Source organism: Herpailurus yagouaroundi, unplaced genomic scaffold, assembly GCF_014898765.1.
Source record: "Herpailurus yagouaroundi ecotype Mexico unplaced genomic scaffold, PumYag 77, whole genome shotgun sequence".
In the NCBI taxonomy this organism is placed as follows: Eukaryota; Metazoa; Chordata; class Mammalia; order Carnivora; family Felidae; genus Herpailurus; species Herpailurus yagouaroundi.
In genome coordinates, this window is record NW_024412388.1 from 102,575,861 (window position 1) to 102,601,126 (window position 25,266).

General features: G+C 44.2%; 1 protein-coding gene across 2 annotated transcripts in view; it reads right to left on the reverse strand.

Annotated features, from left to right (window-relative positions):
• The window catches only part of TBX15 (T-box transcription factor 15), a 106,092-nt gene that overhangs the window by 12,343 nt on the left and 68,483 nt on the right, over window positions 1–25,266 (reverse strand). For both annotated transcript variants that reach the window (XM_040471456.1, XM_040471457.1), the window contains exons 6-7: window positions 15,745–15,809; window positions 419–516 (exon numbers count right to left, since the gene is read on the reverse strand). In XM_040471456.1, the coding sequence (XP_040327390.1) occupies window positions 419–516; window positions 15,745–15,809 (163 nt within the window). The remainder of the gene's footprint in view (window positions 1–418; window positions 517–15,744; window positions 15,810–25,266) is intronic.

Here is a 25,266-nt window from a genome sequence, read left to right on the forward strand (position 1 = left end):
CTCGCTGTCAGACCTGAGCAATTCACTGCCGTTGTGCGGGCCGAGTTTGTTCTCATCTACAAAACTAGATTAAGAAAACTGATAGGGCTGCCATGAGGAATAAATGATGTTATTATGAAGATCTCTTCGAGTACCAAGGGCTATGTGAACGTTCAGGGGTAGAAGTAATAATTTCACCACCATCATAATCGTGAACCTAACCCTGCTTTTAGGAAGAGTGAAAGTGTGCTGCCTCTGGAACTGGCTTGTTTGCGCAAGTGGTTATGCTTTGGTTATTTAGGGCGCTACCAAGTACTCTTCGTTCTAGAAGAACGGGTGTAACTCATGGCTTGGCTTGGGGCCAGATGTGCTATATTCAGTTCTGCTCCCACTCTCCTCAGCACTATCACCAGGCAGAGGCCGTGCCCCACGACTTTACCTTGCTGCTTTTGCATGGTGGTGAAATCCTCAAAGGTGAGTGTGCGCACAGGGGGTCTCCAGAACGCGTAAGTCTCCATGATGGCTTCCAGTCCGGTCCTGCCAAGGAGAAAAGTCAGCAAAGGGAGTTGTAAATAACGCCAAGAAATGCACTGACTTTTTAAAGATCTGTGGTGATTTGTCTGAGAAGTGGTATAGACATAGGCACTGAGAGATATCACCACCGGGGGCAATTCGTCTGGAAGAGCGCAAGGTATAGAGGACACTGAAATGCAAAAGGAAGAAGAAATTAGCCCAATTCAGATTATTTGCGAGTAAGTCGTAACTATGATGGACTTTTCCTCTGAGCTTTCTTCAAAGGATGTCTGGTCTGCATGGAAAAAAAAAAACCCACCTTAATTGTTAAAGGTCAAGGTCACTAATATCACGAATGGAGTTGAACAGAGAGTAGCGCTGCCGGTTTCTCTAGCACAGGACGATGTCGTCATCATTACCACAGTGACACAGACACAGACTGCCCCAGCTCTATCAGTGAATATGTGGAGTCAATGAAATTGTCAAATCGCTGTGGTTTTACAGGCTTCTTAAATCAACAGAGGCAAGCAGGGCAGATACACTTGAGTTTCCGTTGCCTTAAAAAACACTCACCTGAAGGCAAAGAAAGGGTTTGGTCCCAGAAACTATACCTCAAGCAAAAAGGCCAAGACCTTTCTGTAAATATTTACCTGTATTTTATCATCTAATAATCAAGCTGGTCGTTGAGGGCCACTTACTTGAGACAGTCAGACCACAGGAAACATCCAGGATTTTATGAATACATTAAGGCTTCTCTGTTTCATTGATACTGGAGGTTCCATTAATTGAAATATGCACACAGTGCCTACTTTACCCGTCAATAAATTATCTCTCTGTCATATATATGAGGTGCTGATGGGCACAATTTCAACATAACTGTCCAAGTTATCTCAGACATATTCTTGCTGATATTCCAAGTCCTCGGAACAGAGTCCTGGCTGGGGCTTCGTTTAAAGCTTTGAACATAGCTTCTGATTATTGACTTTTCTTTAAAATTAACTGCTTCACTTCTATCTAAGTGGAGGGAAGGGAAGTTCAGGGACTACGGGGAAGGCAGGACAAGGAGGTAGAGAAAACGAGGTGACATAGTCCTTTCATTGCAAAGTTACTGGAAGGTAACATGGCGTCCCTTCCCAGAAAAGACAAGCTTTCCCTCCTGAGATGAAAACACGCTGCCTGTCCTGCTCCCTAGGCAATACATTTCCAGAGTTGTCTTCAGTCCTGCAGACCAAGAACAAAGTGAAAAGTTTTATTTTAAGTGAGAACAAATATCCTTTCCTTATAAATGACTATAAGATCCCCTGAGGTTCTTCTCAGATGAGCTGCTGATACACTGATTGGCTCTTTATGTTGGAAAATCTCCTCTCTGAACAGCCCTTACTTGCACAGTTAACTTTCTAAAGTCTTCCCTGGAATCTTGGAGGCTTTAAATACACCAATGTTGGCAAATCGAACTCTGTATTTTTAGAAGAGGTTGAGAAGAGAGGGTGTTGCATGGTGTTTATTAGCTGTTAATCTGTTAAAAGTAGGAATAGAAGACGTGTCCACATACTCACCTACATCAATGCTGAATACAGTACATGAAACTATTTGTGGAGAGAAAGAGTCCAGGCAATTAGGGAGTTCACAATAATAAGGGGATAGGCAGATAAAGGCATGCCGAGCTTTGATAATTGTAAGAAAGAGATAGGCCGGGCCTAGATCTCACTGCGTTGCTCTGGAATGCTGGCCACCCACCAGAACATCTTAGGATTCCCTTTAATGGCATGGCAGGCTCCCTGCAAATGGCAAGGTCTTTGTTGCTCCACCTCCGATTCCATTCTTCCCAGGAACATGTACTAACGAGGGGCAAAATATTAGCTCAAGGACAAAGAACAGTCCCTTCTCATTTCCTAATAAAGTGACAGAAGACAGAAGTAACAATAATATACTGTTATACTTGCCAATATTGTATTTATTAAAGAAATATAAAAAGCTTTGATTTCATTTTCACAACAGGCAAAAAGATTGTGGCAAAGGTATTCATGATTTTATTTAAGCAGTCAACTCTCTATAGGATAGTGGCCATTTGCCCATCTGTCCAAGTCTAAAATCCAACTGAAAGACGGAGTCGTGGAATCAATAGGTTTAAAAATTGGGAAAGTTGGGGTGCCTGGGTGACTCAGTCGGTTAAGCATCTGACTTCAGCTCAGCTCATGATCTCGCAGTTTGTGACTTCGAGCCCCACGTCGGGCTCTGTGCTGACAGCTCAGAGCCTGGAGCCTGCTTTGGATTCTACGTATCACTCTCTCTCTGCCCCTTCCCTGCTCGTGCTCTGTCTCTCTTTCTCTCTCAGAAATAAATAAACATTAAAAAAAAATTTTTTTTTAATAAAAAAACAAAAGGGAAATTCCTGGGTATCACCTACTTCTACTTCCTGTGGTGCCAGCTTTGGATGGTTATTCAGCCTTTGTTGGAGTATTTCCCAAGGAAAATACTCAGTTTTCTAACAGACGTTAGAAAGTTCTTTCTGACCTTGGGCTGAAATCTCTGATGTAACTTTTACCCTCTGGTTCCTTTACCAATGAGTAAATGGTGACAGTGCCAGACGGTTTCCACATCCCCTTCAGGAAGACTTTCCTTAGCTGTTAATGTAATGCACGAGATTCCACATATGGACACAGCCATGGTCTATCCAGTCCAGGGGTCGGTCACAAGATTGATGTTGGTGGTGGGGTGGTGGGGGAGGGGTCATGACTACCAAAAAATAATGACTAAGACCACACATTCCTCACCACACTTGGCCGTGGCTCCATCCTTCATAGAATTATCCTGGATACTCCCTGAATCTATTTATATATGCAAAGCATGTCTCTTTTTAGAAAAATTAATCCTATTTGTTTACTATATGCCACATCTTATTTGTCCTCAAACTCCATTAAGCTTCACTGGATAGATCTAATTGTTAGAAAGTACTAGTTCTATGTATCAGGCTCGGGTGATGGGCCACGGCAAGATAAGTTCCAGGTAATCCAGGTAATAAATTCCCTCTCCATCACTAGCACGTCTGCTTTGGATCCCATGTTTCTCTGTGTCCCAGTGCTTAAGGTGATGCCTATTGCCTGGTAAGACTCAATTTACGTGCACTTAATTCATTAAAAAGGAGTAAATTTTCACCCTGTGTTTTATTACTGAGCCATTGTTTCATGAACTGTAGCCAGCGTAAAACTTAAAAAAACAACTTGATGGAAAATCAGGACTCTGAAGACAAAAGGACTCCTTTGGTATTGGAGAAGTGGGACTTGTTTCCATAGCTGTTTGTGCCTTTCTTGACTCAGGTCTCAGAGGAGTTTCACTTTTCCTTTGGTTTCTTCTGTTCCAGTCACAGAATTTCTGACCTGCAAGTCTGAGTCCCCTATCAGAGGCCCGTCATTTCTACCCTCATCTTCTCTTACAAGAGTCTTTGCCAACTACCCATTAACATCTTCAGCCACTTGGACATCTATTCAAAGTTTATCGTGAGCAGCACATTGTTTACTTATTCATCACCACTGAACGCTGGGTTTGTAAAATTTTATCTTAAGGTTCTTAAAAGTGAATTCATTGCCTAACAGATTTAAAAAAAAAAAAAAAGGCAGTCTTAGGTAACCTCACGTCATTAACATGTTCCACATGGTGGGCCTCTCTGGGTCCATTGCACACCAGAGACCTGATGTCACGTCTGAGGTTTCCAATCAGAGATGATCATATTGGCAAGTGCCTCCTTCTTGCTTACTTTTCCTTGTTTGCTCCAGTGACAAGAGAGGCCATATCTAACCCTTTTTGTTCAGTGCTTTGGCTGGAATCATCTCTCTGATTTCCAGGCCTCTTCTCTTTAGACTTTTCAGTCTGCTCACTGGCCAAACCAACAGAATGTGCTCAAGAGGAGGGAGAAAAGGAAGGAAAGGAAGCAAGCCAAAGATCTCTTTTACAAATTGATGATGCTTCAAGATCAACTGATTTGAAAAAAAAAAAAAAAAGCCAGACTGCAAAGCATTATTCTTCCAAATTCTAATTAAAAATAAAATGTGGGATTGCCCCGCTTTGGAGTTCAGCAAATATTTGATCATTATAACAACAATTATAACTACATTCATGAATCTATTAGGTAGCACGTTGATGTATACTTTGTTTTTTTATTTGTGTTGAGAGACAGGGTTGCTTTTTATGATTCTTCTATTTATTTTCTCTGTAGTTCTGACTTTTAACTCTTCCCCAAGTTACTTGCTGGTGATTCTGGCAACAAAGGGAACCTATACTAGGGATTGATAAGGCCATCGGCCATCTGTCAATAACAGACAGTCAAGAAATACAGAGATGGGGTTTTGAAGTCACAAAGAAGTTTTCCAACCAGTAAATGTGCCGTGTTCAGGAGATTTAAAAACAAAAAAGAGCAGAGGGTCTTTACTGTAATTTGGGAGTGTCCTGTTTAACAAAAAGAGAAAAACGTGTAGGGGTGCCTGGGTGGCTCAGTTGGTTAAGTGTCCGACTCTTGATTTTGGCTCAGGTCATGAGCTCATGGTTCACGGTTCTAGCCCGACAATGGCAGCATGGAGCCTGTTTGGGATTCTCTCTCTCCCTCTCTCTGTCTGCCCCTTCCCTGCTTACACATACCATCTCAAAATAAATAAACAAACTTAGAAGAAAGAGAGAACAACATGTAAATGACTAATTCTGACCTGTGTGATCAGTGCTACACTGACGATACATAGAAGATGCCATGGAGCCCTGAACAAGAAGTACTTCCTACACCTGGGAAACTCCAGGATCACTCCATGATAGGCCAGTGACTTCAGCTTCATATTAAAGGTTACTCAGCAGTTTCCCCCACAGACAAGAGGCAGAAAGACCTTTCCTAGGAGAGCTAACAGTGTGCGCAAAGCCTTGGAGGTATGGAAGGGAAGGCACGTTCTGGGAACTGAAAATAGTTCAGGGTGACTGGAGCTCCAGGTGCAAGATGAGATGATGGGGCAGATACTGTGGATATTTATGCCATGTTAGGTGCTTGGATTTTATCCCATGGGCAGTACTGCACCTCTGATCTTTCCTCTCTCTTCCTCTTCCAGCATTTGAAAAGACACAGAACCAGAATACACTGTTCTTTCAGATCTAATTACCATATCTCAACTTTCTAATCCTTTTTCTTAGAGTGTCCTTCATCCACTGAGGTGAGGGCAAACCTTCCACACCTCCTTCTTTCCTGGATCTGGTATTGGCTCCTACGTATTTGTTGTCCAGGAATATTTTAAAAGGCCCCCCAACAGAGGTCTGCAAATTGGAAACAACACCAACAACAAGCCGTCATTAAAACTTGGCTTTAGATGGTACAACAAGTATATCTACACGCTTGATTGGCTGTCACTGATGTGCCTTACAGTGGTTTGGAAGAACAGGTGTCCAATGGGCACATGCTTGGAGTTGAGTCAAAACTGTTCCTTCCCAAGGGATTCCCAGCTCGGGAACCCTGCCCCCCACCCCACATGGAGTCTGAATGGGTAGCAATGGGACTCTCGAAGGAGTTTTCATTGCCTCAGGAAGTACAGTAACAATCCCTGATGACACAAAGCAGGCTAACTAAAAGAGTAAGTTTCTTTGCATTTGCCTGGAATGGTCAAACTTTAATTTGGTAATCACACGAGATGCAGATTAGCACAGTGGTTAAGAAGGACCAAGAGCAGGGCCCCTGGGGGACTCAGTTGGTTGAGCGACCGACTTCGGCTCAGGTCATGATCTCGCAGTCTGTGGGTTTAAGCCCTGTGTTGGGCTCTGTGCTGACAGCTCAGAGCCTGGAGCCTGCTTCAGATTCTGTGTCTCCCTCTCTCTCTGCTCCTCCCCGGCTTGCACTCTGTCTCTCTCTGTCTCTCAAAAATGAATAAACGTTAAAAACAATTTTTTTTTTTTTAAAGAAGACCAAGAGCTTTGGAGCCAGACTGCCTGGGCCTAAACTGCAACCTGGCTGCTTATCATCGCAATCTTGACCAAGCCATACAACCTTCTCATGCCTCAGCCTCGCTCTCAATAAAACGGAAATAATGATACTACTCCCTCCTCATTGTTACTTAATAAATGCAGATTGACTAAAGACAAAATACATCCAAACAAGAGAAAGAAACATAATGAAAGTTTGAGGACCATCGGTCTAACTCAAGCAAACAAAATCCCACCGTCAGTTCAGGTTGTGACCTGTAACAGGAGAAAACACTCTTATTTCCCTGGAATTCAAAACTGTGTCAGCCCTCTGGTTCTGGATTGAATGTGGAGGGACCTGCATGTTACCTAATTCCATCTCTCATTCTCTCCTCAAGGAACTGAAAACATGTCCCTCAAGCCTCTGTAGGCCTCATTATCTTGCAGATATTTCAGACTCCAATATGTTAGCCATTAAAAAGACGTCACTCTGTTAGATGACACCATCCCTGGGCGAGAGCCATAGATAATAAAACAACTGCCAACTTTCCCTGGCAAACCAACGGAGCCAAGAGGACAATGGTGGAAAAGGTTCATGACAGAGGAGAGAGAACAAATAACAAGGCAGAGAAAAATGTTAAATACTGGCTGGAAGACCAAAAGCCCGGGGACGTGATAAACAGCCATGGCCTGGAAGAAGAGGGGGAGTCTGGCAGGATGCTGCCACCAGAGTCTAGTACAGGGCCAGCTACCTTGACCTGTAGATGCAGCAGTTCCCAAGAGGGAGTCTAGTGCCAATTACTTACTTTAGATCTGCTAAATGGCACCCGTGCCAGGGATAACAAAAGAGTCTGAAAAATCTACAGGGGCTAGTAAAAGTGCCAGGAATGAGCAGGATGAGACTGGCTGGAAAAACACAGTCAATGGCTTTGGGGAGAACAAATAAAAATAGAGAAATTGAAAGTGAGGGAGACACTTGGAAGTCATGCTGGTTGAAAGAAGGCAAGTGGTCAGTGCATTGGCTCTAAGTTTGCTATGTGAGCCTTCATGAGTGACAGGGACCCGGAGAGGGACAAGAGCAAAGCTGCTGACTGGCAAGCTGTGCCTAATAGAGGACAGTGACATCACCCTCTGGATGCTGCCATTGGCTGGATTTGCAAATTCTGAAAGCTAGTACCTCACTCTACTCAGCTTTACCATCTATCAAACAGGAAACACTCTAACAATACCAATCAACTTGGAGATAAAAAGGGAAAACCTGGACCACCGATACTACGTGAGATGATTCTTACTAATGTTATCGTATACTTATGATTCAAATTCCTGGAAATGAATATACAAGGTTGAACGGTATGAAACTGCCGATATTTTACCTCTTTGACCCACAAATATAGTAATTTCATATGTTCAGCTTAAGAGGTAGGCCAGGGGCGCCTGGGTGGCGCAGTCGGTTAAGCGTCCGACTTCAGCCAGGTCACGATCTCGCGGTCCGGGAGTTCGAGCCCCGCGTCAGGCTCTGGGCTGATGGCTCAGAGCCTGGAGCCTGTTTCCCATTCTGTGTCTCCCTCTCTCTCTGCCCCTCCCCCGTTCATGCTCTGTCTCTCTCTGTCCCAAAAATAAAAAAACAATGAAAAAAAAAAAATATTTAAAAAAAAAAAAAAAAGAGGTAGGCCAGGGTGTGGACAAGACTGGAAACACTTGGTTGTAACAGAATTCTTCTAACAGACTTTGACAGAGACCCACCCTGCACACTTCTTCCCCGACTCACAAAGAAAAATGGTTTCTTTCAGACCTAAGCACCGATGACCTGGCCCTGGGGCTAGTGTCTGGCTGACTTTTCCTTTTCCTTCCTTTTCATTTCCATTCACTGGAGGCATTCTGATTCCACTCTGGGTTTTGTGAGAAAGGGCTGGGCCTTCACAAGGTTTCCTGTCTGTGCTCAAGAAGGTGATTCTTCACTCTATGAACATGGTCTTGGGACAGCAGCTGCTGAAGAGGGGGGTCACAGGAAAATCTTTTACTCCCAAATATCCACCCCCGCCCCATCAATGGAGATTCCTTCCTTTGTGCTAAGTATTAGCCTCATTAAACATCCTCCTCCTGCAAGCAAATATATCCATTCCCGTAATGCAGTTAATGGCTCCATTTTTAGATCACTCTCCCCTGACATATTATGTAAAGGGACACTAGGCACCAAGAAGGACAGCCACCAGCCACGTTCCCAGCAAACAGCAGTGCTGGCTGAGAATCAGCCTAGACACACATTGCCTCATACACCTCATCCTGAAGTGCCTCTTGTTTTTTCAGCGAGGGACAACCTACAGTTACTTGTATGAACCAAGTGCCCCATGATATGAGGCCTGCCTCCAGCTCCTTTCTGATAATTCCTAAGTGGGATTTGAGTGTCGTGGTAGAAGCCTCCACAGGTGGCCTCCAGAGAAAAAGATACCCTTCTAAAAAGTTTCACCAGTTCCCTGGACCGCAGAAGGGCCACTCCACTGGGGACCTACAGCAGTGGAACCAACAGCAGTGGCTTCTGAGGCACCACACGAGCTGGGAGTATCCGGATGAAACCACATCACGTGGGACAGTCGCCCTTGCAGTTGTCTTAGATGCAATGGAGGCTGGGAGTAAGGTAAAACCCAAGGTCAAAGACAGGATGAAGGCTACTGAGAGAACCCAGAGTCATGCACTCCATGCTACTATTAAGACAAGTTCATAGAACCTTTCACAATCCAGACAGATCATAATTTTAATCCTCTCCTTTTTATGTATGTGTTTGCTTTGGAGGAAGTCCCTGGGAATTGTATAAAATTTCCCAAGCTGACTTGGGCTTTCTGTAAAATCTTGGCAGCCACTCCTAGCAGAGACAAGGCCTTCACATTAGATGTGGACTGAGAGACCCAGAGATTCTTCATTCCTTCTGTTCCTCTGCTATCCTTTTCAAGTGCAAGGTCTTTGCAGGTGTAATGCTCCCCCTAGCTGAGCACAGTGGGCTCGTCAGGCTTGTGGACAGATGTATCTCCCCAGGCTGCTTCTTGACCATGGGACACACTGCAAACACTTGGTTCTCTTCAGCTCCGTGACCTTTGTCTTCTCTTTGGAATACACTGTCCACTGGAGTGCCCAACCATAAAGATGCAATGTTACCTCTCCGTTCGCTACTGAGCAACCTTTCTCAACTAAACTTCACTCTGCCTGGACTCAGTCTCTGGGACTCCTTTCCTGCACTCACAGACTCTGAAACTAGCAAAAAGCATGTTCCCACTGTTCAGAGCCAGCTCTGACGGCCTGAAGGGTGTGTGTGTCTAATCTAGGATGAGGCTAAATCAGTGTCCACAGCATCAGTCCATCTCAGATGGACCTGATCTCAGATTTGAAACAACATTGCCCCCAGTCTTGAGACTAAGCCTATTTATAGATTCACTCTTCCCTCCCTTCTTAGTTCGTGTCCAAAACTAGTTCTCCACTATTGTTGCATTTGATTCACCCTTGGGTGGGGTAAGGTTTTCTCACTCCAAAGTTCCTGGTTTTTAATTTCTCTGCCACTCATCAAATCTTTTTGCTGTTTTGTAAGTAAATGAACAATTATCATTTTACTCTGTGTACCTGATGCTGTAGGAAGTAGCTTAAGACTACCTGACATAGGTACAGTCTTCAAGGAACTCTTTTTCTTTTAATTTTTTTAATGTTTATTTATTTTTGAGAGAGAGAGAGAGAGAGACCACAACCAATGGAGGGGCAGAGAGAGAGGGAGGGACACAGAATCTGAAGCAGACTCCAGGCTCTGAGCTGTCAGCACAAAGCCTGACACGGGGCTCAAACCCACAAACTGTGAGATCATATCATGAGCCAAAGTTGGACACTTAACCTACTGAGCCATCCAGGCGCCCCATGGAACTCACATTCTAACACTGGGCAGAGCCCAGGAACACAGACCACAAGACATAAACTAATCAAGCTGAGGGGATCTGTTTTCCCTAGGAATAGGAAGGTGTTACTATCTCCTCCTGGAAGGAGAAATCTCCCAGAGCTAACTCTGGATATCGTGCCTGGGACTAGGCCTGATTAAAAGCAAATATACATGGATCTCCTCCAACCTCCCTAAAGCCAGATTTAGGCCACATAATTTCTGAGAAATCTAGGAGGAACAATTTAGAAGTAAACACAATTGCCCTCCCATTGCAGAGACAATGCCTGGAAGCAAAATCTGTGAGTGTCTCCATCCAAAGGACCACCTGTCTACCACTCTTCTCAACATGAACACACACACACACACACACACACACACACACACTTCTGGTGGAGACTTCTAATCAGGGGCACAATCACATGGCAATGCAAAGTAGCAGCGCCATAAGTACAGCTTGAGGAGTGGTGACCTTGTCACACAGAAGCATGTGAATGGCACTTCCTAAGGAAGCAGGGAGGACTGTGACAGGCTCTGGTGATGATGACACCACAGGGATGACACCCTGGCTCACTGGGGCTTCTGGTGGGGTTCTGAAAGGCCCAATTAATGTCACCTCTTGTCCTCATTTGAGGTCAGAATAAAGTCCAAGAAAGTCCTGGGAGCCTGAAGCAATGGAGACTGAAATACCAGCTTTATTACTGACAAAGGTGTCTGGATACTAAGGCGTAGGTGTGGAGGCTGAACGAGTGGGCTAGAACTGCCCTGAAGAGGGACCACTCCCCAGAATGGCAGGCTGCCTCTTCTGGACTTATCATCAATGGCAAGAGCCCAGAATGTACACTCGCTCTAGGGAAGCAGGTCCTAAAGAGTCCCCTTTCCCAGGCTCAGCAATCAGATGGGGCACTGCGGTGCCCAGTGAGGGGAAGGAGAGAGTGATAGGGCTGGGAGTCAGGAGTACTCTCCATGGATTTCTCTTTATATTAAAATATGAGGTGGGGCGCCTGGATGGCTCAGTCGGTTAAGCATCCGACCCTTGATCTCAGCCCAGGTCATGATCTCACGGTTTGTGGATTCAAGCCCCATGTCAGGCTCTGCACTGACAGCACAGAGCCTGCTTGGGATTCTCTCTCTCTCTCTCTCTCTCTCTCTCTCTCTCTCTGCCCCTACCCAGCTCAGGTTCTCTCTCTCTTTCTCTCTCTCAAAATAAGTAAATATTTAAAAACTATATATCAGTAATGGAAATAAGTGTCCTCACCCGAGCCTCCTCAGTTCTTCTCTGTGCTCAGGACACTGCGGTCGCCTGGCCGCACTCAGAGGGTGCTGCAGAGAGAGGCTGGCAGGGTGGGAGAGAGTCTGAAGAGGCATTTGAAGAGAGGGCAGCGGGTGGCTGTGTCTTCCCCATCTGCCCTCTACACCCCTCCCTTCCTGAGCCTTTGGATGGCGCTGGGATAGATTGAGATCGACAAACCTAAACGTGTTTTGGTTTGAGGTTTGGCAAATTCTGTAACTGCAAAGTATTCCACAAATGTTTTGTGTTCTGCAAAACCAAAAAACATTGGCCAAGCACTTTCCCCCCTTAATTTTTAAGCCCATGTGTTTTTAAAGGAAATGTAATCCGTATGTTTTGGGTACGTTTATATGCAACTCATCAAACCATGCTCCTCTGTATGAGTCATTTGATGTCTAAAAGGCATGAGGAAGATCATAGATTTATAAGAACTCTGTTAGCACAAGCAGGGCAGTAGGTGAGGCACTGGCTGGAAGGTGATGAACTGGATTCTGGTGTTGGCACAGAGCCCCCAGATCCCAGAGGATTTACAAATAATCCCCTCTATCCTCATCAGTCTTTCTCATCTGCAACTTGACATTAGTAATTCTTGTCCTTATCAGATCCTGCAGGCAGGTAGTGAGATTTCAAGCCTGATTATCAGGTAATTTTGACCTTTTTAAAAGAGAAAATACAAGGGCCACTGCACTAGCCCCCAGAGGTCTATTTTAATCTAGCTTCCCAGAGCACCGGAGGATAAAAATGGCTTCTATATCTAATGATTCATCTTTTCCCTATTGTGAGACAGGGGACTTCAGGGTCATCATGTCATGGTTTCACTTGCTAGGGAAGACCAACCTGACTTCCTGTCCTCTACTAGGGAATTCCTTATTTACAGGGGGGCACAGCAAGCCAATGACAAAGCCACGGGGAAGTCTACAAAGACAGACAGAGAACACATATTATTGGCCATTAGAGGAAGAGTTCTAGTCTCTAAATCTGTCGAAGGTAACATAAGTCAAGTTTAAACTCTTAGCATGATAGAGCACAGAGTGCACAGGTGGACCTGGGAGTTAGTGCTCCAGCTTTCCTGTGTGACACTAGCTCCCTGAGCCTCAGTTTCCCACAATATACACAAAATATAGGTCATTTTAAAGATTAGAAAACATGTAAGTAAAAGATCTTGGACACAGTAAGTGTTCGATCTGAGATAATTTCTATAACTACTAACATTACTTAAAATAAAATAGCCTGCAGGTTTTAATGGGACAGAACGAAGAATCACCACACTACCAGAAAAATTATATATAAATAAGCCACTGAAATGGGCTAATGAGGATCCACAGTTCTGCCCTCCTGGAGTCCTTACAAAGAAGAGTAGCCCACTAGGCAAGACAAATAACTGTCTGTCTGAACAGTAAGACATTCACCAGCCCTAAAGCAGACCCAGGCCAGGACCAAATGATGTGTCTAACTCCCTTCTAGCCCAGTGAGGGGATAGGAGAATCTCAGGACCTGAACCAAGATGTCATCACAACTTCCTAACCAAGGCAAATGCTTCAAGACACATAGACTTATTCCCAAGATTGAAGTGTGGCTCCAATTCCTAGAACATAGCTGCAACACTGGTCAATACAGCCTATCCCAATTTTCTGTCCTAGGTGAGGCCTCAGAAAAACAAGGACTCCAATGGGAGTAAAAGACAAAGAAGAAATCAAAACAACCTTTGGAGTGCCAAGAAGAAAATAAACAAATAATTAAATGCCACTGGAGATACAGAAGGAAAGAAAGAGAAAGTGGTTGAATAACGAAAGTCATTAGGGTTGACCCCCCAGCTGTGTCTAGGGCAGAAATTCTTAACTTTTGGTGACAGAACCTTCCAAAAATCTGGAGGAAGCTAGAGACCTCTCCTAAGAAAAATGCATACCTGTTCATCCACACACGATTTTCCTTATAGTATCTGGGAACTCACAGAACCCCCAAAATCCAGCCATGGGCTCTTAAGCTAAAGATCTTAAATACCCTAAAGACTTCTTTGTCAAAGGCCAAATTCTATTCTGAGAACATCATCACTAGCAAGGTCCTCAGTAAGTCTAGAATGCAGAGCCCTGAAAAGGAAGCAACAGGAAACAGCTCACAGGCAAGTTCTGTAACCTGAACATGGGATATAAACTAACTGGCAGAGAGAGTACCCATTCCTCACTGGCTACATTTTGAGGACAAAGGTCTTTTCTGGAGTCCTTATGCCTGAGTTCTAGTGTGGCCACACCACTAACCAGTTGCTTGATCTAGAGCACATTACTCAATTTTTGTCATCTTCAAACTAGAAGTTCAACTGAATTCTACCTTAATCAATAGGTGTAACCTCAAGAAATTCTGAGGTAAATAAAAATTTCTAGAAATCTAAATGGATTTTAAATATACAAAAAAAAAGAGTTTCATAAAGAAGTTCTTCCATAGGGGATGAAGAATATACTTATCACAATGAGCACTGAGTAATATATAGAATTGCTGAATCTCTATACTGTATACCTGAAACTAAGGTAACACTGTACGTTAATTATCCTAGAGTTTAAAAAAGCAAATAATGTTTTAAAAAAAGAAGTGCTTCCATTAATCATTTTGTGAAGGAAATGATCGCTACAGATGACTTTTAGCATACATCTGGGTTCTGACAGAATGTGCTATAAAGTTCATGAAGTGATTCTAAATATAATACTAAACAGTTTCTCTGAAAACTCTTGCACGGAAAATAGCACAGATAACTCTTGACAATCTGTGTCATTTCGAATGTAAAGACATGCCCCCCGGATGAGGAAAATGTCTGAACACTAATGCAAATAGTTACTGCAAAGCCTGCACACTTTAAAATTTTTTTTAATGTTTATTATTTTTGACAGACACAGAGAGGGAGCAGGGAAGGGGGCAGAGAGAGAGGGAGACACAGAATCAGAAGCAGCTCCGAGTTCCGAGCTGTCAGCACAGAGCTGAACACGGGGCTCAAACTCACAAACCGTAAGATCCTGACCTGAGCCGAAGTTGGACACTTAACCGACTGAGCCACCCAGGCCCCCCTTAACCTGCACACTTTGTAAAACATGCGTGTCACATTTGTGGTTTCAGTACAGTTTATATCAAGTGAATTTTTCTGACTGCATAACTTTAGGTAGATCTGTGTTTCCATTTCAGTTCTCACCTAGCTCTCTGGATAACAGATTTTAATTTTACAGAGGAAGGGTGAGAAAGAAAGGATTTAGACAGAAGCAGAATTACCCAGAAAAATGCCATGTCGCTAAGTCCACTTACAATAAGAGCAAACAGTCCCTCAAACGTCAGCTGTTCCTCAGAATTTCCCTATATGACAACCAAATCCTAATGATGCTGGGCCATCAGGAAAGGTTGGGTTTTAGAAACTGTCTTTATCAAGGTAGGCAACATCTAATATATTTTGGGAACATGTCTTAGGAGAAAAATGGCTAATTTCTTACCAATGTTTTAGCTCTTAAAGGTAATAATTTCCTGGGCGCCTGGGTGGCTCAGTTGGTTAAGCATTTGACACTTGATTTCAGCTCAGGTCATGATCTCATGGTTTGTGAGTTCGAGCCCCGCATTGGGCTCCACGCTGACGGTACAGAGCTTGCTTGGGGATTCTCTCTCTCTCTCTCACTCTCTCTGCCCCTCCCCTGCTCATGCTCTCTTTCTCTGTCTCTCTCCCAAAATAAACTTAAAAAAAATTTTTAAAAGGTAATAATTTTCTGATAATTTTTATTTGTCCACAATTCCTTGTTTCCTGATAACGCAAAATAAATGAGATGTCAGTGTAAGTGCTGTAGCCACCCATGCACTTATCAGAAAAAGTGGCAAAATCTTCTGAGGATAATAAAGCACCATAAAATTTGTTTTAAGTGACTGGATTACCAAGTATTGATGTACAGTGTGTTAACAGAAAGTTGGGAAATTCAACTTTTGGGGGACAGCTCTTTGATCCTCGGATCAGCTGTCCATTTCTCTTTGCCTGAGTCAGCAGAGCGGCTAGCGTGCAAGCAGTCTCCGACAAGTAGGAGCCAAAAGCCACGCATGGGGAGCCGGGGGGAAAATGTCACATAGAAGAGAAATGTCGGTGAGTCTCTTTCTCAATTATTCTTACCTGTTTCTTCCAGAATCTCTGAATCCTTTAGCAAAAGGGTTTCGATCGATTTTTAATCTGGTGATCTGGAAACAAGCAAAAAACATAAGTTGTGTTTATATTAACGGATTTCTTTTTCGGTTGCTCCTAGAAACATAACAAAAATCACTCTGTTAGTAATGGCTCTTGTTTTTATTTAGTTTCCATTAAGTTTGAGATTTAAATTGAAATGGAGATAGGACTCGGGCCTGGCACACAGATGTCTGATCCAGCTGACACACTTCTCCCTAAAAAACCCAGGTTTTCCCGGTATGTGACTGTAAACTCCTCTGCTCACCTTTGCTGCCCAACCCCCCAAAAGAGGCTAAATCATTTGCCTAGACAAACAAAGGCATGGAAATGGAAAACTGGGCGATGGTCAAGTCCATGGAACATGACACACAGGGAGCACCTGAAAAGTGTTTGCTGAGCGAGTAAATGATGAATGAATGGATTCAACCCAATCCAGTGAAATGAGGGTACCAGACAACTGCCTCAGCCTGAAAGACCCAAATAATTGCACATCCCATCTCACTTAAGTTGCCCCTTCCCTGTCCCTAGAGATCATTCATTTAATGACCTAAAGTGGTCTTGTAAAAGACACAAAAAGCAGCTAGACCTTCATCAAGGTTGCACCCAAGGCAAAATCTGCAAACGGGGACTCAAGGGAGCTGGCTACAGTGCATTTCTTCCAGTCTCCAAGGCTCACAAGCAAATCAGAAGACACAAACCACTGTGTGGCCCAGGTTGGGCAGGTCCTCTGGAGCATCCTGGCTCAAACTCCACTTCAGTGCAGAAGTCCCTGCCTACTGCATCTGACCTCAGTCCCCTCGAACTCGGCGAGGTTTGGACACATCACCCTCATGCCTCCAGACCAGACCAAGCCTGACCAACAAATTCCACATGTGCTCTTTCGTTTCCGCTCTCAGCCTTGGTCATGGGAGGCCCTTTCGAGATCTTTGTGTCTAAACCAGATGTGAATGACTCACTACCTTCAAGCAACAGAGACTTAGGGGTGGGGGTGAGGGAGCTCAGGAAAGGATGAAAGGCACTCTCAACGGAAGGTAATTCTACACAGAGGGAATCTCATTATTGAAGACCACCTTCCCATTTCTGCTCATTGCAGACCTTATCAACTAGGATGGCTACAGTTATTTCTTATGGAGCAAGTCTTTCCAAGTCCCTCTTTGGCTCACGTTGTCAGAGTGGAATTTCCCAAAGCCGCAGTCTTTAAAGGTCTTTAAAATGCAACGTGAGATTCCAACCAACAGACTCTGACTTGAAAGTATCAAAGTTAATTTTTTTCCCCTAAAACAGTCCTTGCCTCTAGAATGGCACACTAATAATGTAGCACTAATAATGTAGCAAAAGCAATTTTACATCTATTTTATAGACCAGAGCAGGAGCCTGAAGCCTTTGGCTTTCTAAAGTCTAGTGTCTGCCCTGTGAATATTGTATTGCGTTTAAAGACTGTCACTGCTTTTCTGTTTTTGACTTAAAATCCGTTCTTTCTTCCTCCATAATCCGCAGCAATAAACCACACACCATATTTTCTTTTCAAGTTGGGGTTATAATATTTTATTTTCTCTTTCAAGTTGGCTTATCCTGTCCGGCTCATTTATGATAGGGGTTCCTGATATATGATTGTGCTGCCATGTTTGGGGGGCCTCCACAGGCCCCTGTAAATAAAATGACATTCTATTTCATGGGCCTGGGAGAAAAGGTTGAAAACCTGTTTGCCACAGCTCATTCTATCTCAGGCCAAGAGGTCTGCATGGCGATTTAATAGAAAAATGCCACCAAATGTTAGGAAAAACAGCACCTCTATACTTGTTTCAAAGCTTTTAATGTGAGATTTACAGAGCTTTATGTAGTGTATACTCATTATTTGTTGATTATCAAGTGCCTTTGTGTGCAAAGCAAGGTGACAGGATGCATAGGTGATAGTGATATATAGTCCGTATTTGGCTATGTATTGTCTGGCCTTCCCGCCCCCCCCCCCCAGACAGAAGCTTCTAATCTAGAAGTAAAAAGCAGATATACACACCAACACAAAACAGAAATTGATAAGGTTCACAACAAAGGCAAAGTGCCGTAAGAACATAAGAGGAAGTAGCAATGGGTCCAAGTTGAAGGTCTCTGAGGCTATCTCTCAGATATAGCACATGAGCCAGGCCTTGAAGGATGTGTAGGATTTTCATGAAACATGCAAAAAGGGGAGAAAGGAACAAGGGAAGCATTTACTAAGAAATGTCCTACATAAGCCAGTGCACCGAGGTATAGAAGCATGAATGAATGAATGAATGAATGAAGCATACTGGAAAAACACTGAGAAGTCCAATTTGGCCAGGGCATGGGGTAGGAGAAGAGGGGCAGCGAGAGACAGCTAGAGGCTGCCCTCAGGCCCTATCACAGAAAGCCCTCATTGCCCTGCTTAGGCATTTACACACCCTACAGGCAGAAAAGAGCCATTTAACAATATAAGCCAAACTATGACCCCAGTTAACGCTGGTGCTGACAACTTTGGCCGTGCCTACCAATACCAAGTGTAACAAGGACAATAATTTGGAGGAACAAACCAATGTATTCTCAACCTCAATAAATCCATAGGCCCACAGTTCCCATATGGAGAGCCAGCCTGGTAGCCTCAGATCTTGTGAATATCTCATATAGCTTAGGAAGGGATGCGAATGACAGCTGGGCCATACAGCCTGCTGTCCTGCGGAAGACAAGGATGTGACACAAGACGAATTCGTATCAAGTGGAAAGAGAAGTAAAAGGTCTTCCCCTCGCACCCCAGTGGAGTAAGGAAAAAGAGGAAGCCTGGCAGGGCCACCTCCATACATACATAGGGCTGGCCGCATCGAAGTGAAAATGCCGCCTGGTCTGATGAGTCAGGAAGAGAGAGAGGCCGAAGCTAGCATCTGCAGGCCTCCTATTGCCCTTCCATGGGGGGTCAGGGACTCAGAGGTCCTCACCTGCCATGCCAGGGAAGGCAGGGTGGCCCTAACCCCAAGGTGCTACAGCCTAGGCAGGAGCCAAACAGAGGACCTAGATGAGCCCTGCGGGGAGGCGGGGCCAGCCAGGGAGGCCCAGGAGGTCCAACTGAGGCAAAAACACAAAAGCACAAGCTGAGTAGTCTTCTATCAGTACAGCATGTCCACACAAAGGACCCAAGGTCGAGAGCAGATAATGACAGCCACCAGCAGAGGCCAGTGAGGACCACAGCACAGGGACCCACAAGTAACCACTTGAGGACTCACGACCCCTGCCGCCTCTGCACACACGCCACACATGTGGCCATCTGGGATAGTGCAGAAGGCTCACTGGAATAATTTTCAACTCTACTCCATAGTTCTGTTCATCAATTAGACCCAAATATGGCTGTCAGTCTCCACCTCCCCACCTTCCACCAATACACCGCCATCTTTTCACTAAACTACTCTACATAACCTTTAAACTGATCTCTCCTCTCTACACAGCCACCAAAGTGGTCTTTGTGAACATGTACATAGATCGTGTCATTCTCTTCAGTGGTTACCACCCCACTCAGAACCGAATCCAAACTCCTTGGCTGGACTTGCGAGCCCGGCGTGGCCCCTGCCTAGCTCTCCATCCCCACCCACACTCCTCTACGCCTGGGCCACAGGCTCCCGCCAAGCTCAAGCTGCTCTGAGTGCTGGAAAGTGCCAAGGCCCTTCCCTGCTCAGACCCCTCACGCTCACTCAACCCCCAGACGAAAATGTTCTTTACTCTTTACACAGCTGCTGCCTAGTCATGAGTCTCAGTCCAAATGTTATCTCCTGAGAGAGATGTTCCTTGATCATCCCTCCAAACAGGGTGCTTTCAGGTAGGAACCGCATCCATTTCATATACCATTTTATCAAGAACTGAACATGACACGCTATTTGTGTTCAACGAATGAATGAGTGCGTGAGAGCATGAATGAATAATGTGGAAAACAGGAATCATCAGCGCCAGAGCGGTAACCGGCCCTAGAGAACACAGACCAAACAACTCCCTCGATTCTATCTGCTTTCACTGCAGCACTGCAGACGAGAGTCTTCAATGTCCCACCAGGCAGAACGAGAGGTCGATTAGTAACTCTCCGTATATCCAAAGCTATTCTACAGCGGTCATGTTCAAACTTGGTCCAATGATAACGAGGAGGCATGGAAAGTCCAGAGGCTGGGGAAGCGTTTTTCCTCACTGATTTGATTTCCACGACCTTCTACTGATTGGGAGAGTCTGTGTCACTGGGGGCTGTAGCACACGAAGAGGTGGCTGCTGGCCTGCCACCATCGGTTTGAATAATTTTCACTGACCTTTCGCCAAGGCAATTACTAAATGAGGGACGCCTCACGGTACACAGCGTAGACATAAATAGCACAACCCACAAAGACAAGGAAACTTTGATATCCTGAGTATGATTTTATAATACCAAGGCTGAAAAGGCCTTCCCTTATGAACACTCTCTTAGTTATTTTTTATTTTTTTTTTTTACTATATTGCTTGAAGGGTGTTCATCAGGGAAGAAAAAAAAAACTTAGCCCATATAAAAATAAAAAATAAAAAAATCCTCTGCACTGACTCGATTGGAACGTGAGAACACAACTGGCTCGATAGTTCAGTACATAATGAGCGGCTCAGAACTCCTATTGGATTTGCTTACACAGACCTGGCTGTGGTTTCAGACTTCCGATCTGGTTCGTATAGCCAATTCTCATCAAGAAATAAGACTGTGTTACCTGAGGAGAACAGGGCTGTGTCTTTTTGAAATCTAGTTTCCTGTTTGGGGGGGAAAAAAAATCAAGGTTCAGCAGTCTTTTCCCCTTAGAGAAGACAAAGACTCTGCAATGGAAATTTCCTGCTAATTCCATGAGGACATGCTGGCGTCAGCTTCTTCCAAGAAAAAGCATAAAGCGTAGAGTCGCCTTTATTCCCACCTCTACCACTTTATTCTCCACGATGAGATTCTGGGCATGGCGTACCCTCCTCTCTGCCTTAGGCCTGCCAAGTTGGCACTCCAAGAACAAATAATAGTAATAATAACTTCAGTATGCTAGCAGCCCTGAGAGTCTACGGGTCAGTCAGCAAGGGTGGGAGGAAGGAATGGGAAGGGGGAAAGAAAAGCATAAAATATTTTATGAAAATAGAAACTCTTTCTTCACATTTCACTACTACTTATATCCAAAGAAGCGAACCACAGATTTGTAAGGAAACTGGTAGCGAAGGTGTGTTGGCTAATTATTCATGCAGTCCTTTTCCAGGCACACATTCAGTGCTGTGCACTATGAGATAGACACAAATACCTTAGCATTATGGAGATGGAAGGGTCCTTCTTCGTAATTAGTGGTTTCTGGGCTTCAGGCCAATTTTAATACCCCCCCAAACATTTGAGGGATCAACATTGATATTCCAGTTCTTTATTCTACCAAACGAAAAGAGTTACATCTATCTACTACCTCCTGCCATCATTATTTAATAAAATAAATGACATTTTAGTATCAAAAAAAGTGAAAAGGACAAATTAACATATGGTCTATTTAAATGAATGCATACAGGTATAAAACGGCCCTATACTGTCTTTATTGTTACATCTTGCAATGGACTATAAAAAATTTCTCCATAGACTGGTGGCTGAGAAGCACCGATTCAGAGCAAACCATCAACTCCCAAACGAGAATTCCGAGGTGGAGTGATTTGTCACAGGCAGTACAATCCTTCAGCTACAGAGCTGGGTCTAGAACCTGAGTCTTTTCACCCCTGACCTGGTGATGGGGTCATGAGAGAGGGACAGCACACTAACAGTTCGATGAAGGAGAGCTCACCTGCAGCTGAAAAATGTAAGGGATGTTGTAGGAGGGAATGTTAGGAGGGTTTGTATCTGTACCGAACTCGAAGAGTGGAAGGAATCTAGACAAAGAGGAACGGAGAGGTCATTCCTGGAAAGACAACAGCACGAGCAAAAGCAGGGCGGCTACAAAGCGCAAACCATGGTAAAACTCAAACCAGACGGCTGAACTCTTGTGGATGCATGACGAAGACGAGCGGAAAGTGAGCCTAGAAATGTAGCTGGTAACTAGCTGCGGAGGACCTTAATAGGAAGACTTGGGATCTCGGGCTTTACTCCCTTAGGCGCTGGGGAGTCATAGACAATTAGTGACAGAGAAAGGATGCAATCAGAGCTGTGCTCTAGGAAGATCCATCCCTCAGCGAATATACGTGATGGCTCATGAGACATTAAGCGTGCAGTCCAGGTGACTCAGCTGGAAGCTGTCACCACAGCCTAAGCTGGAGGGAGGGCAGGTCCAGAACGAGGGCACAAGCAATGAGAGTAGAAAGTAGAAGATATTCCACTACTAGAAGCAACACAGCATAATGGCAGATCGGACGTGTGGAGAGTCAGGTGTCCAGCTGGTCTGGCTGACGAGATAGAAGCCAAGAGGAGATAGACCTTAACAAAGGAGAGGGCTAGGAGGAGTGACAATGAACAGTATCGCTTGGAATATTTTGCTGACCAGCAACAAAACACCAAGTTCCCGCCTTTCAAGTGTGGACTTGCTACAACTCTGTTGGTCTAGACCGTTGTGGAGGTTACTAAATAGTTGACAGACATGAACATTCTAATAATTTTTAATACTTGTGTGTGTTGACTGCCTCTGCTTGAAAACAAGAAATTGTTTCCAACCCTCATTAAAAATCATGCAGAAAATGGGGCGCCTGGGTGGCGCAGTCGGTTAAGCGTCCGACTTCAGCCGGGTCATGATCTCGCGGTCCGGGAGTTCGAGCCCCGCGTCAGGCTCTGGGCTGATGGCTCAGAGCCTGGAGCCTGTTTCCGATTCTGTGTCTCCCTCTCTCTCTGCCCCTCCCCCGTTCATGCTCTGTCTCTCTCTGTCCCAAAAATAAATAAACGTTGAAAAAAAAATTAAAAAAAAAAATCATGCAGAAAAAAAAAGAGGAAGAAATTACGATTTCAGAGCTAACAGAGAACTTAGAAAACACAGGCCAATTGCTCGTTTTCCTGAAGAAGAAGTCAAAGCCCAGAAAGAGAATACCTTGCTCAGAGTGACACAAATAGCTAGTGGGACACTTAGGACAAAAACCCAAGTCTCTAAATGCCTAGCCCACTGCTGTCCTTCCCTATCCAGGAAAGGACACTGCCTGAATCTGACTGACTGAATAACATTTCACTTCAATTCCATTCCTTCCATTGTCCTTCCTTCATTGAGTTCCTGAGAACAGTGAGGACCCCCCACCCACCACCTGCCCACTGACTTTTCCTCTCTCCTCTCTCACAGGCCTCTTAACCATTCCCTTAAAAAGAAATACATGAGGTAAATACTTTTGCCATAAAATATTAATCGCTCCCATTCAAGAAAGTTGAGGGAGATAAAAACAGTAGTAGGTGATATAGCTCACAAAAGAGAATAGTTTATACTACCCGGCATCTTCATGACAAGTCTGAAAATTATTGCTAGGTAACAGGATGCAGACCCCAAGATGCCTGGGGGAGAGACCTGAGGTTAGTTTGCTTTATTAGGAGACACTGTGTTATATGAAATCATATCTACACAGCCAAAGGGAATGTTAAATAATCGTGCCTGTTGATGTGAGACTTGTTAAACAGGCAAAAGCTGTTATCTTGATTTCAAACTGCACAGAATTGAGTATGTGTGACTCATCTATTTTGAATGTCAGCACATCATGAATTCACCAACGTGACTTGAGAACAGAAAGATCAAAGTAGTTGCCTATTGGTTATAATCCCTTCAAGAGCCAATGCACGTCCTCCAACTCCCAACGATTTACTTTTTCCTTAACGAGCAATCTATTCTGTAAAATTGCCTCTACTCGCCACTCCCCTTCATGCCTGTGCAGACCCAGCTGTTTACCAATTCAGGCTGACTGCTATGAATCAGATGCCAGGTTTGCGTCAGCGACTTGACGCGTGTTCCCTCATCGAGTCCTCGTCACTAACTCGATGAGGCCAGGACATTTTCAGACCAGGAAACACGAGTGAAAGGGGTTAAGAACCTTGTTCAAGGTCATACAGTTTGTCAGTGGAAAGGTCAGAAATCAAGCCAGGTATGTCTGCCACTGAATGCCATGAAGTTAATCATGGCGTCCTGCCCCCAGCAAACCACCACTGCCCCCCCACCCCGGTCCAGAAAAAGACAAAATATTTATACAAGTAGAATGTACTCAGACACGGGAACGCTGTCTATGAAAGAAGGTAGAAAAGTGCAAGGGATTTCAGGTTTCCCTGTTAGCTCTTCTTTTATTGTCACAGTGAGTTGTGGCTTTCTAATTTCAGCTTGGGTCACAGTACTGACCCTATTAGCCTCTACAACCGATCTCGGCGAGGCAGTAGAATGTTCATTCGCCAGTGTCCTAGTTTGCTGCACACACTAAATTCTGAAGTTGTAGTATTTGTTGCCACAATCTCTACCTTCATAAGAAACTAATGATTAAGATGGTGGGTGAGTGTTTTGGAAAAAAGTCCAAAACACTCCCCCTCTCCTGAACCACAGTTAATCCCAAGGTCCCAGTTGCTGCAACGGGCATGTCTATATTGATGCTCTATCTTGTTTCAGAGTTTGAAAAAAATTTTCTGATTATGAAAGTTTCCTGTAAGGACCCTCGATGGCCTTTTACTATCTAAGGAGTTTGAGAGGGTTCAATAGTTTTTAAGTAGCACCCAAAGCAAACTAAAACTCTTCCTCTACTTTAGATCAAATGTGGCATCCACCAGGAAAATCTGAAGTTGGGAATGCTTTACAGCTGCTGAGAAAGCCCAGCAAGCAGACAGTACTTGTCTACCAGACTAAGGGGTTGTTGTATATCAAATGCCTCTGGAGGCAAAGAACATCTAAAAAGTCTTATTCAAATGCGCTATGAAAGATTAAAATAGGGGCGCCTGGGTGGCGCAGTCGGTTAGGCGTCCGACTTCAGCCGGGTCACGATCTCGTGGTCCATGAGTTCGAGCCCCGCGTCAGGCTCTGGGCTGATGGCTCGGAGCCTGGAGACTGTTTCCGATTCTGTGTCTCCCTCTCTCTCTGCCCCTCCCCCGTTCATGCTCTGTCTCTCTCTGTCCCAAAAATAAGAAAAAAAAAAAAAAAAAACAACAAAAAAAAGAAAGATTAAAATATTCTTTCTCTATGAACCAAAGATTATATCACTTTCACTTGCCTGACACACAGTAAGCACTCAATAATATTTAGTAAATGATTATTTTTCCTCTATTTCTTTCTTAAAGCACTAAGCATAGTATCCAAGTACAAAAGGTATTGAGTGTTGTGGTAGAAAGTTCATTTTGCTCCAAGCAGGCCCAAAATAAAAATATGCAGGCATATTAAAATAAACAAGTGAAAACTCTTATTTTCAGAAAGGGAGTCACTGCAGGATCCTATTGAGGAGACAAATTGTCAAAAGATGAAATACACTCTAATTTACAAAAACAAAATTCACATGCAACTGTCGGGAATTGCATAAAGTGAGATC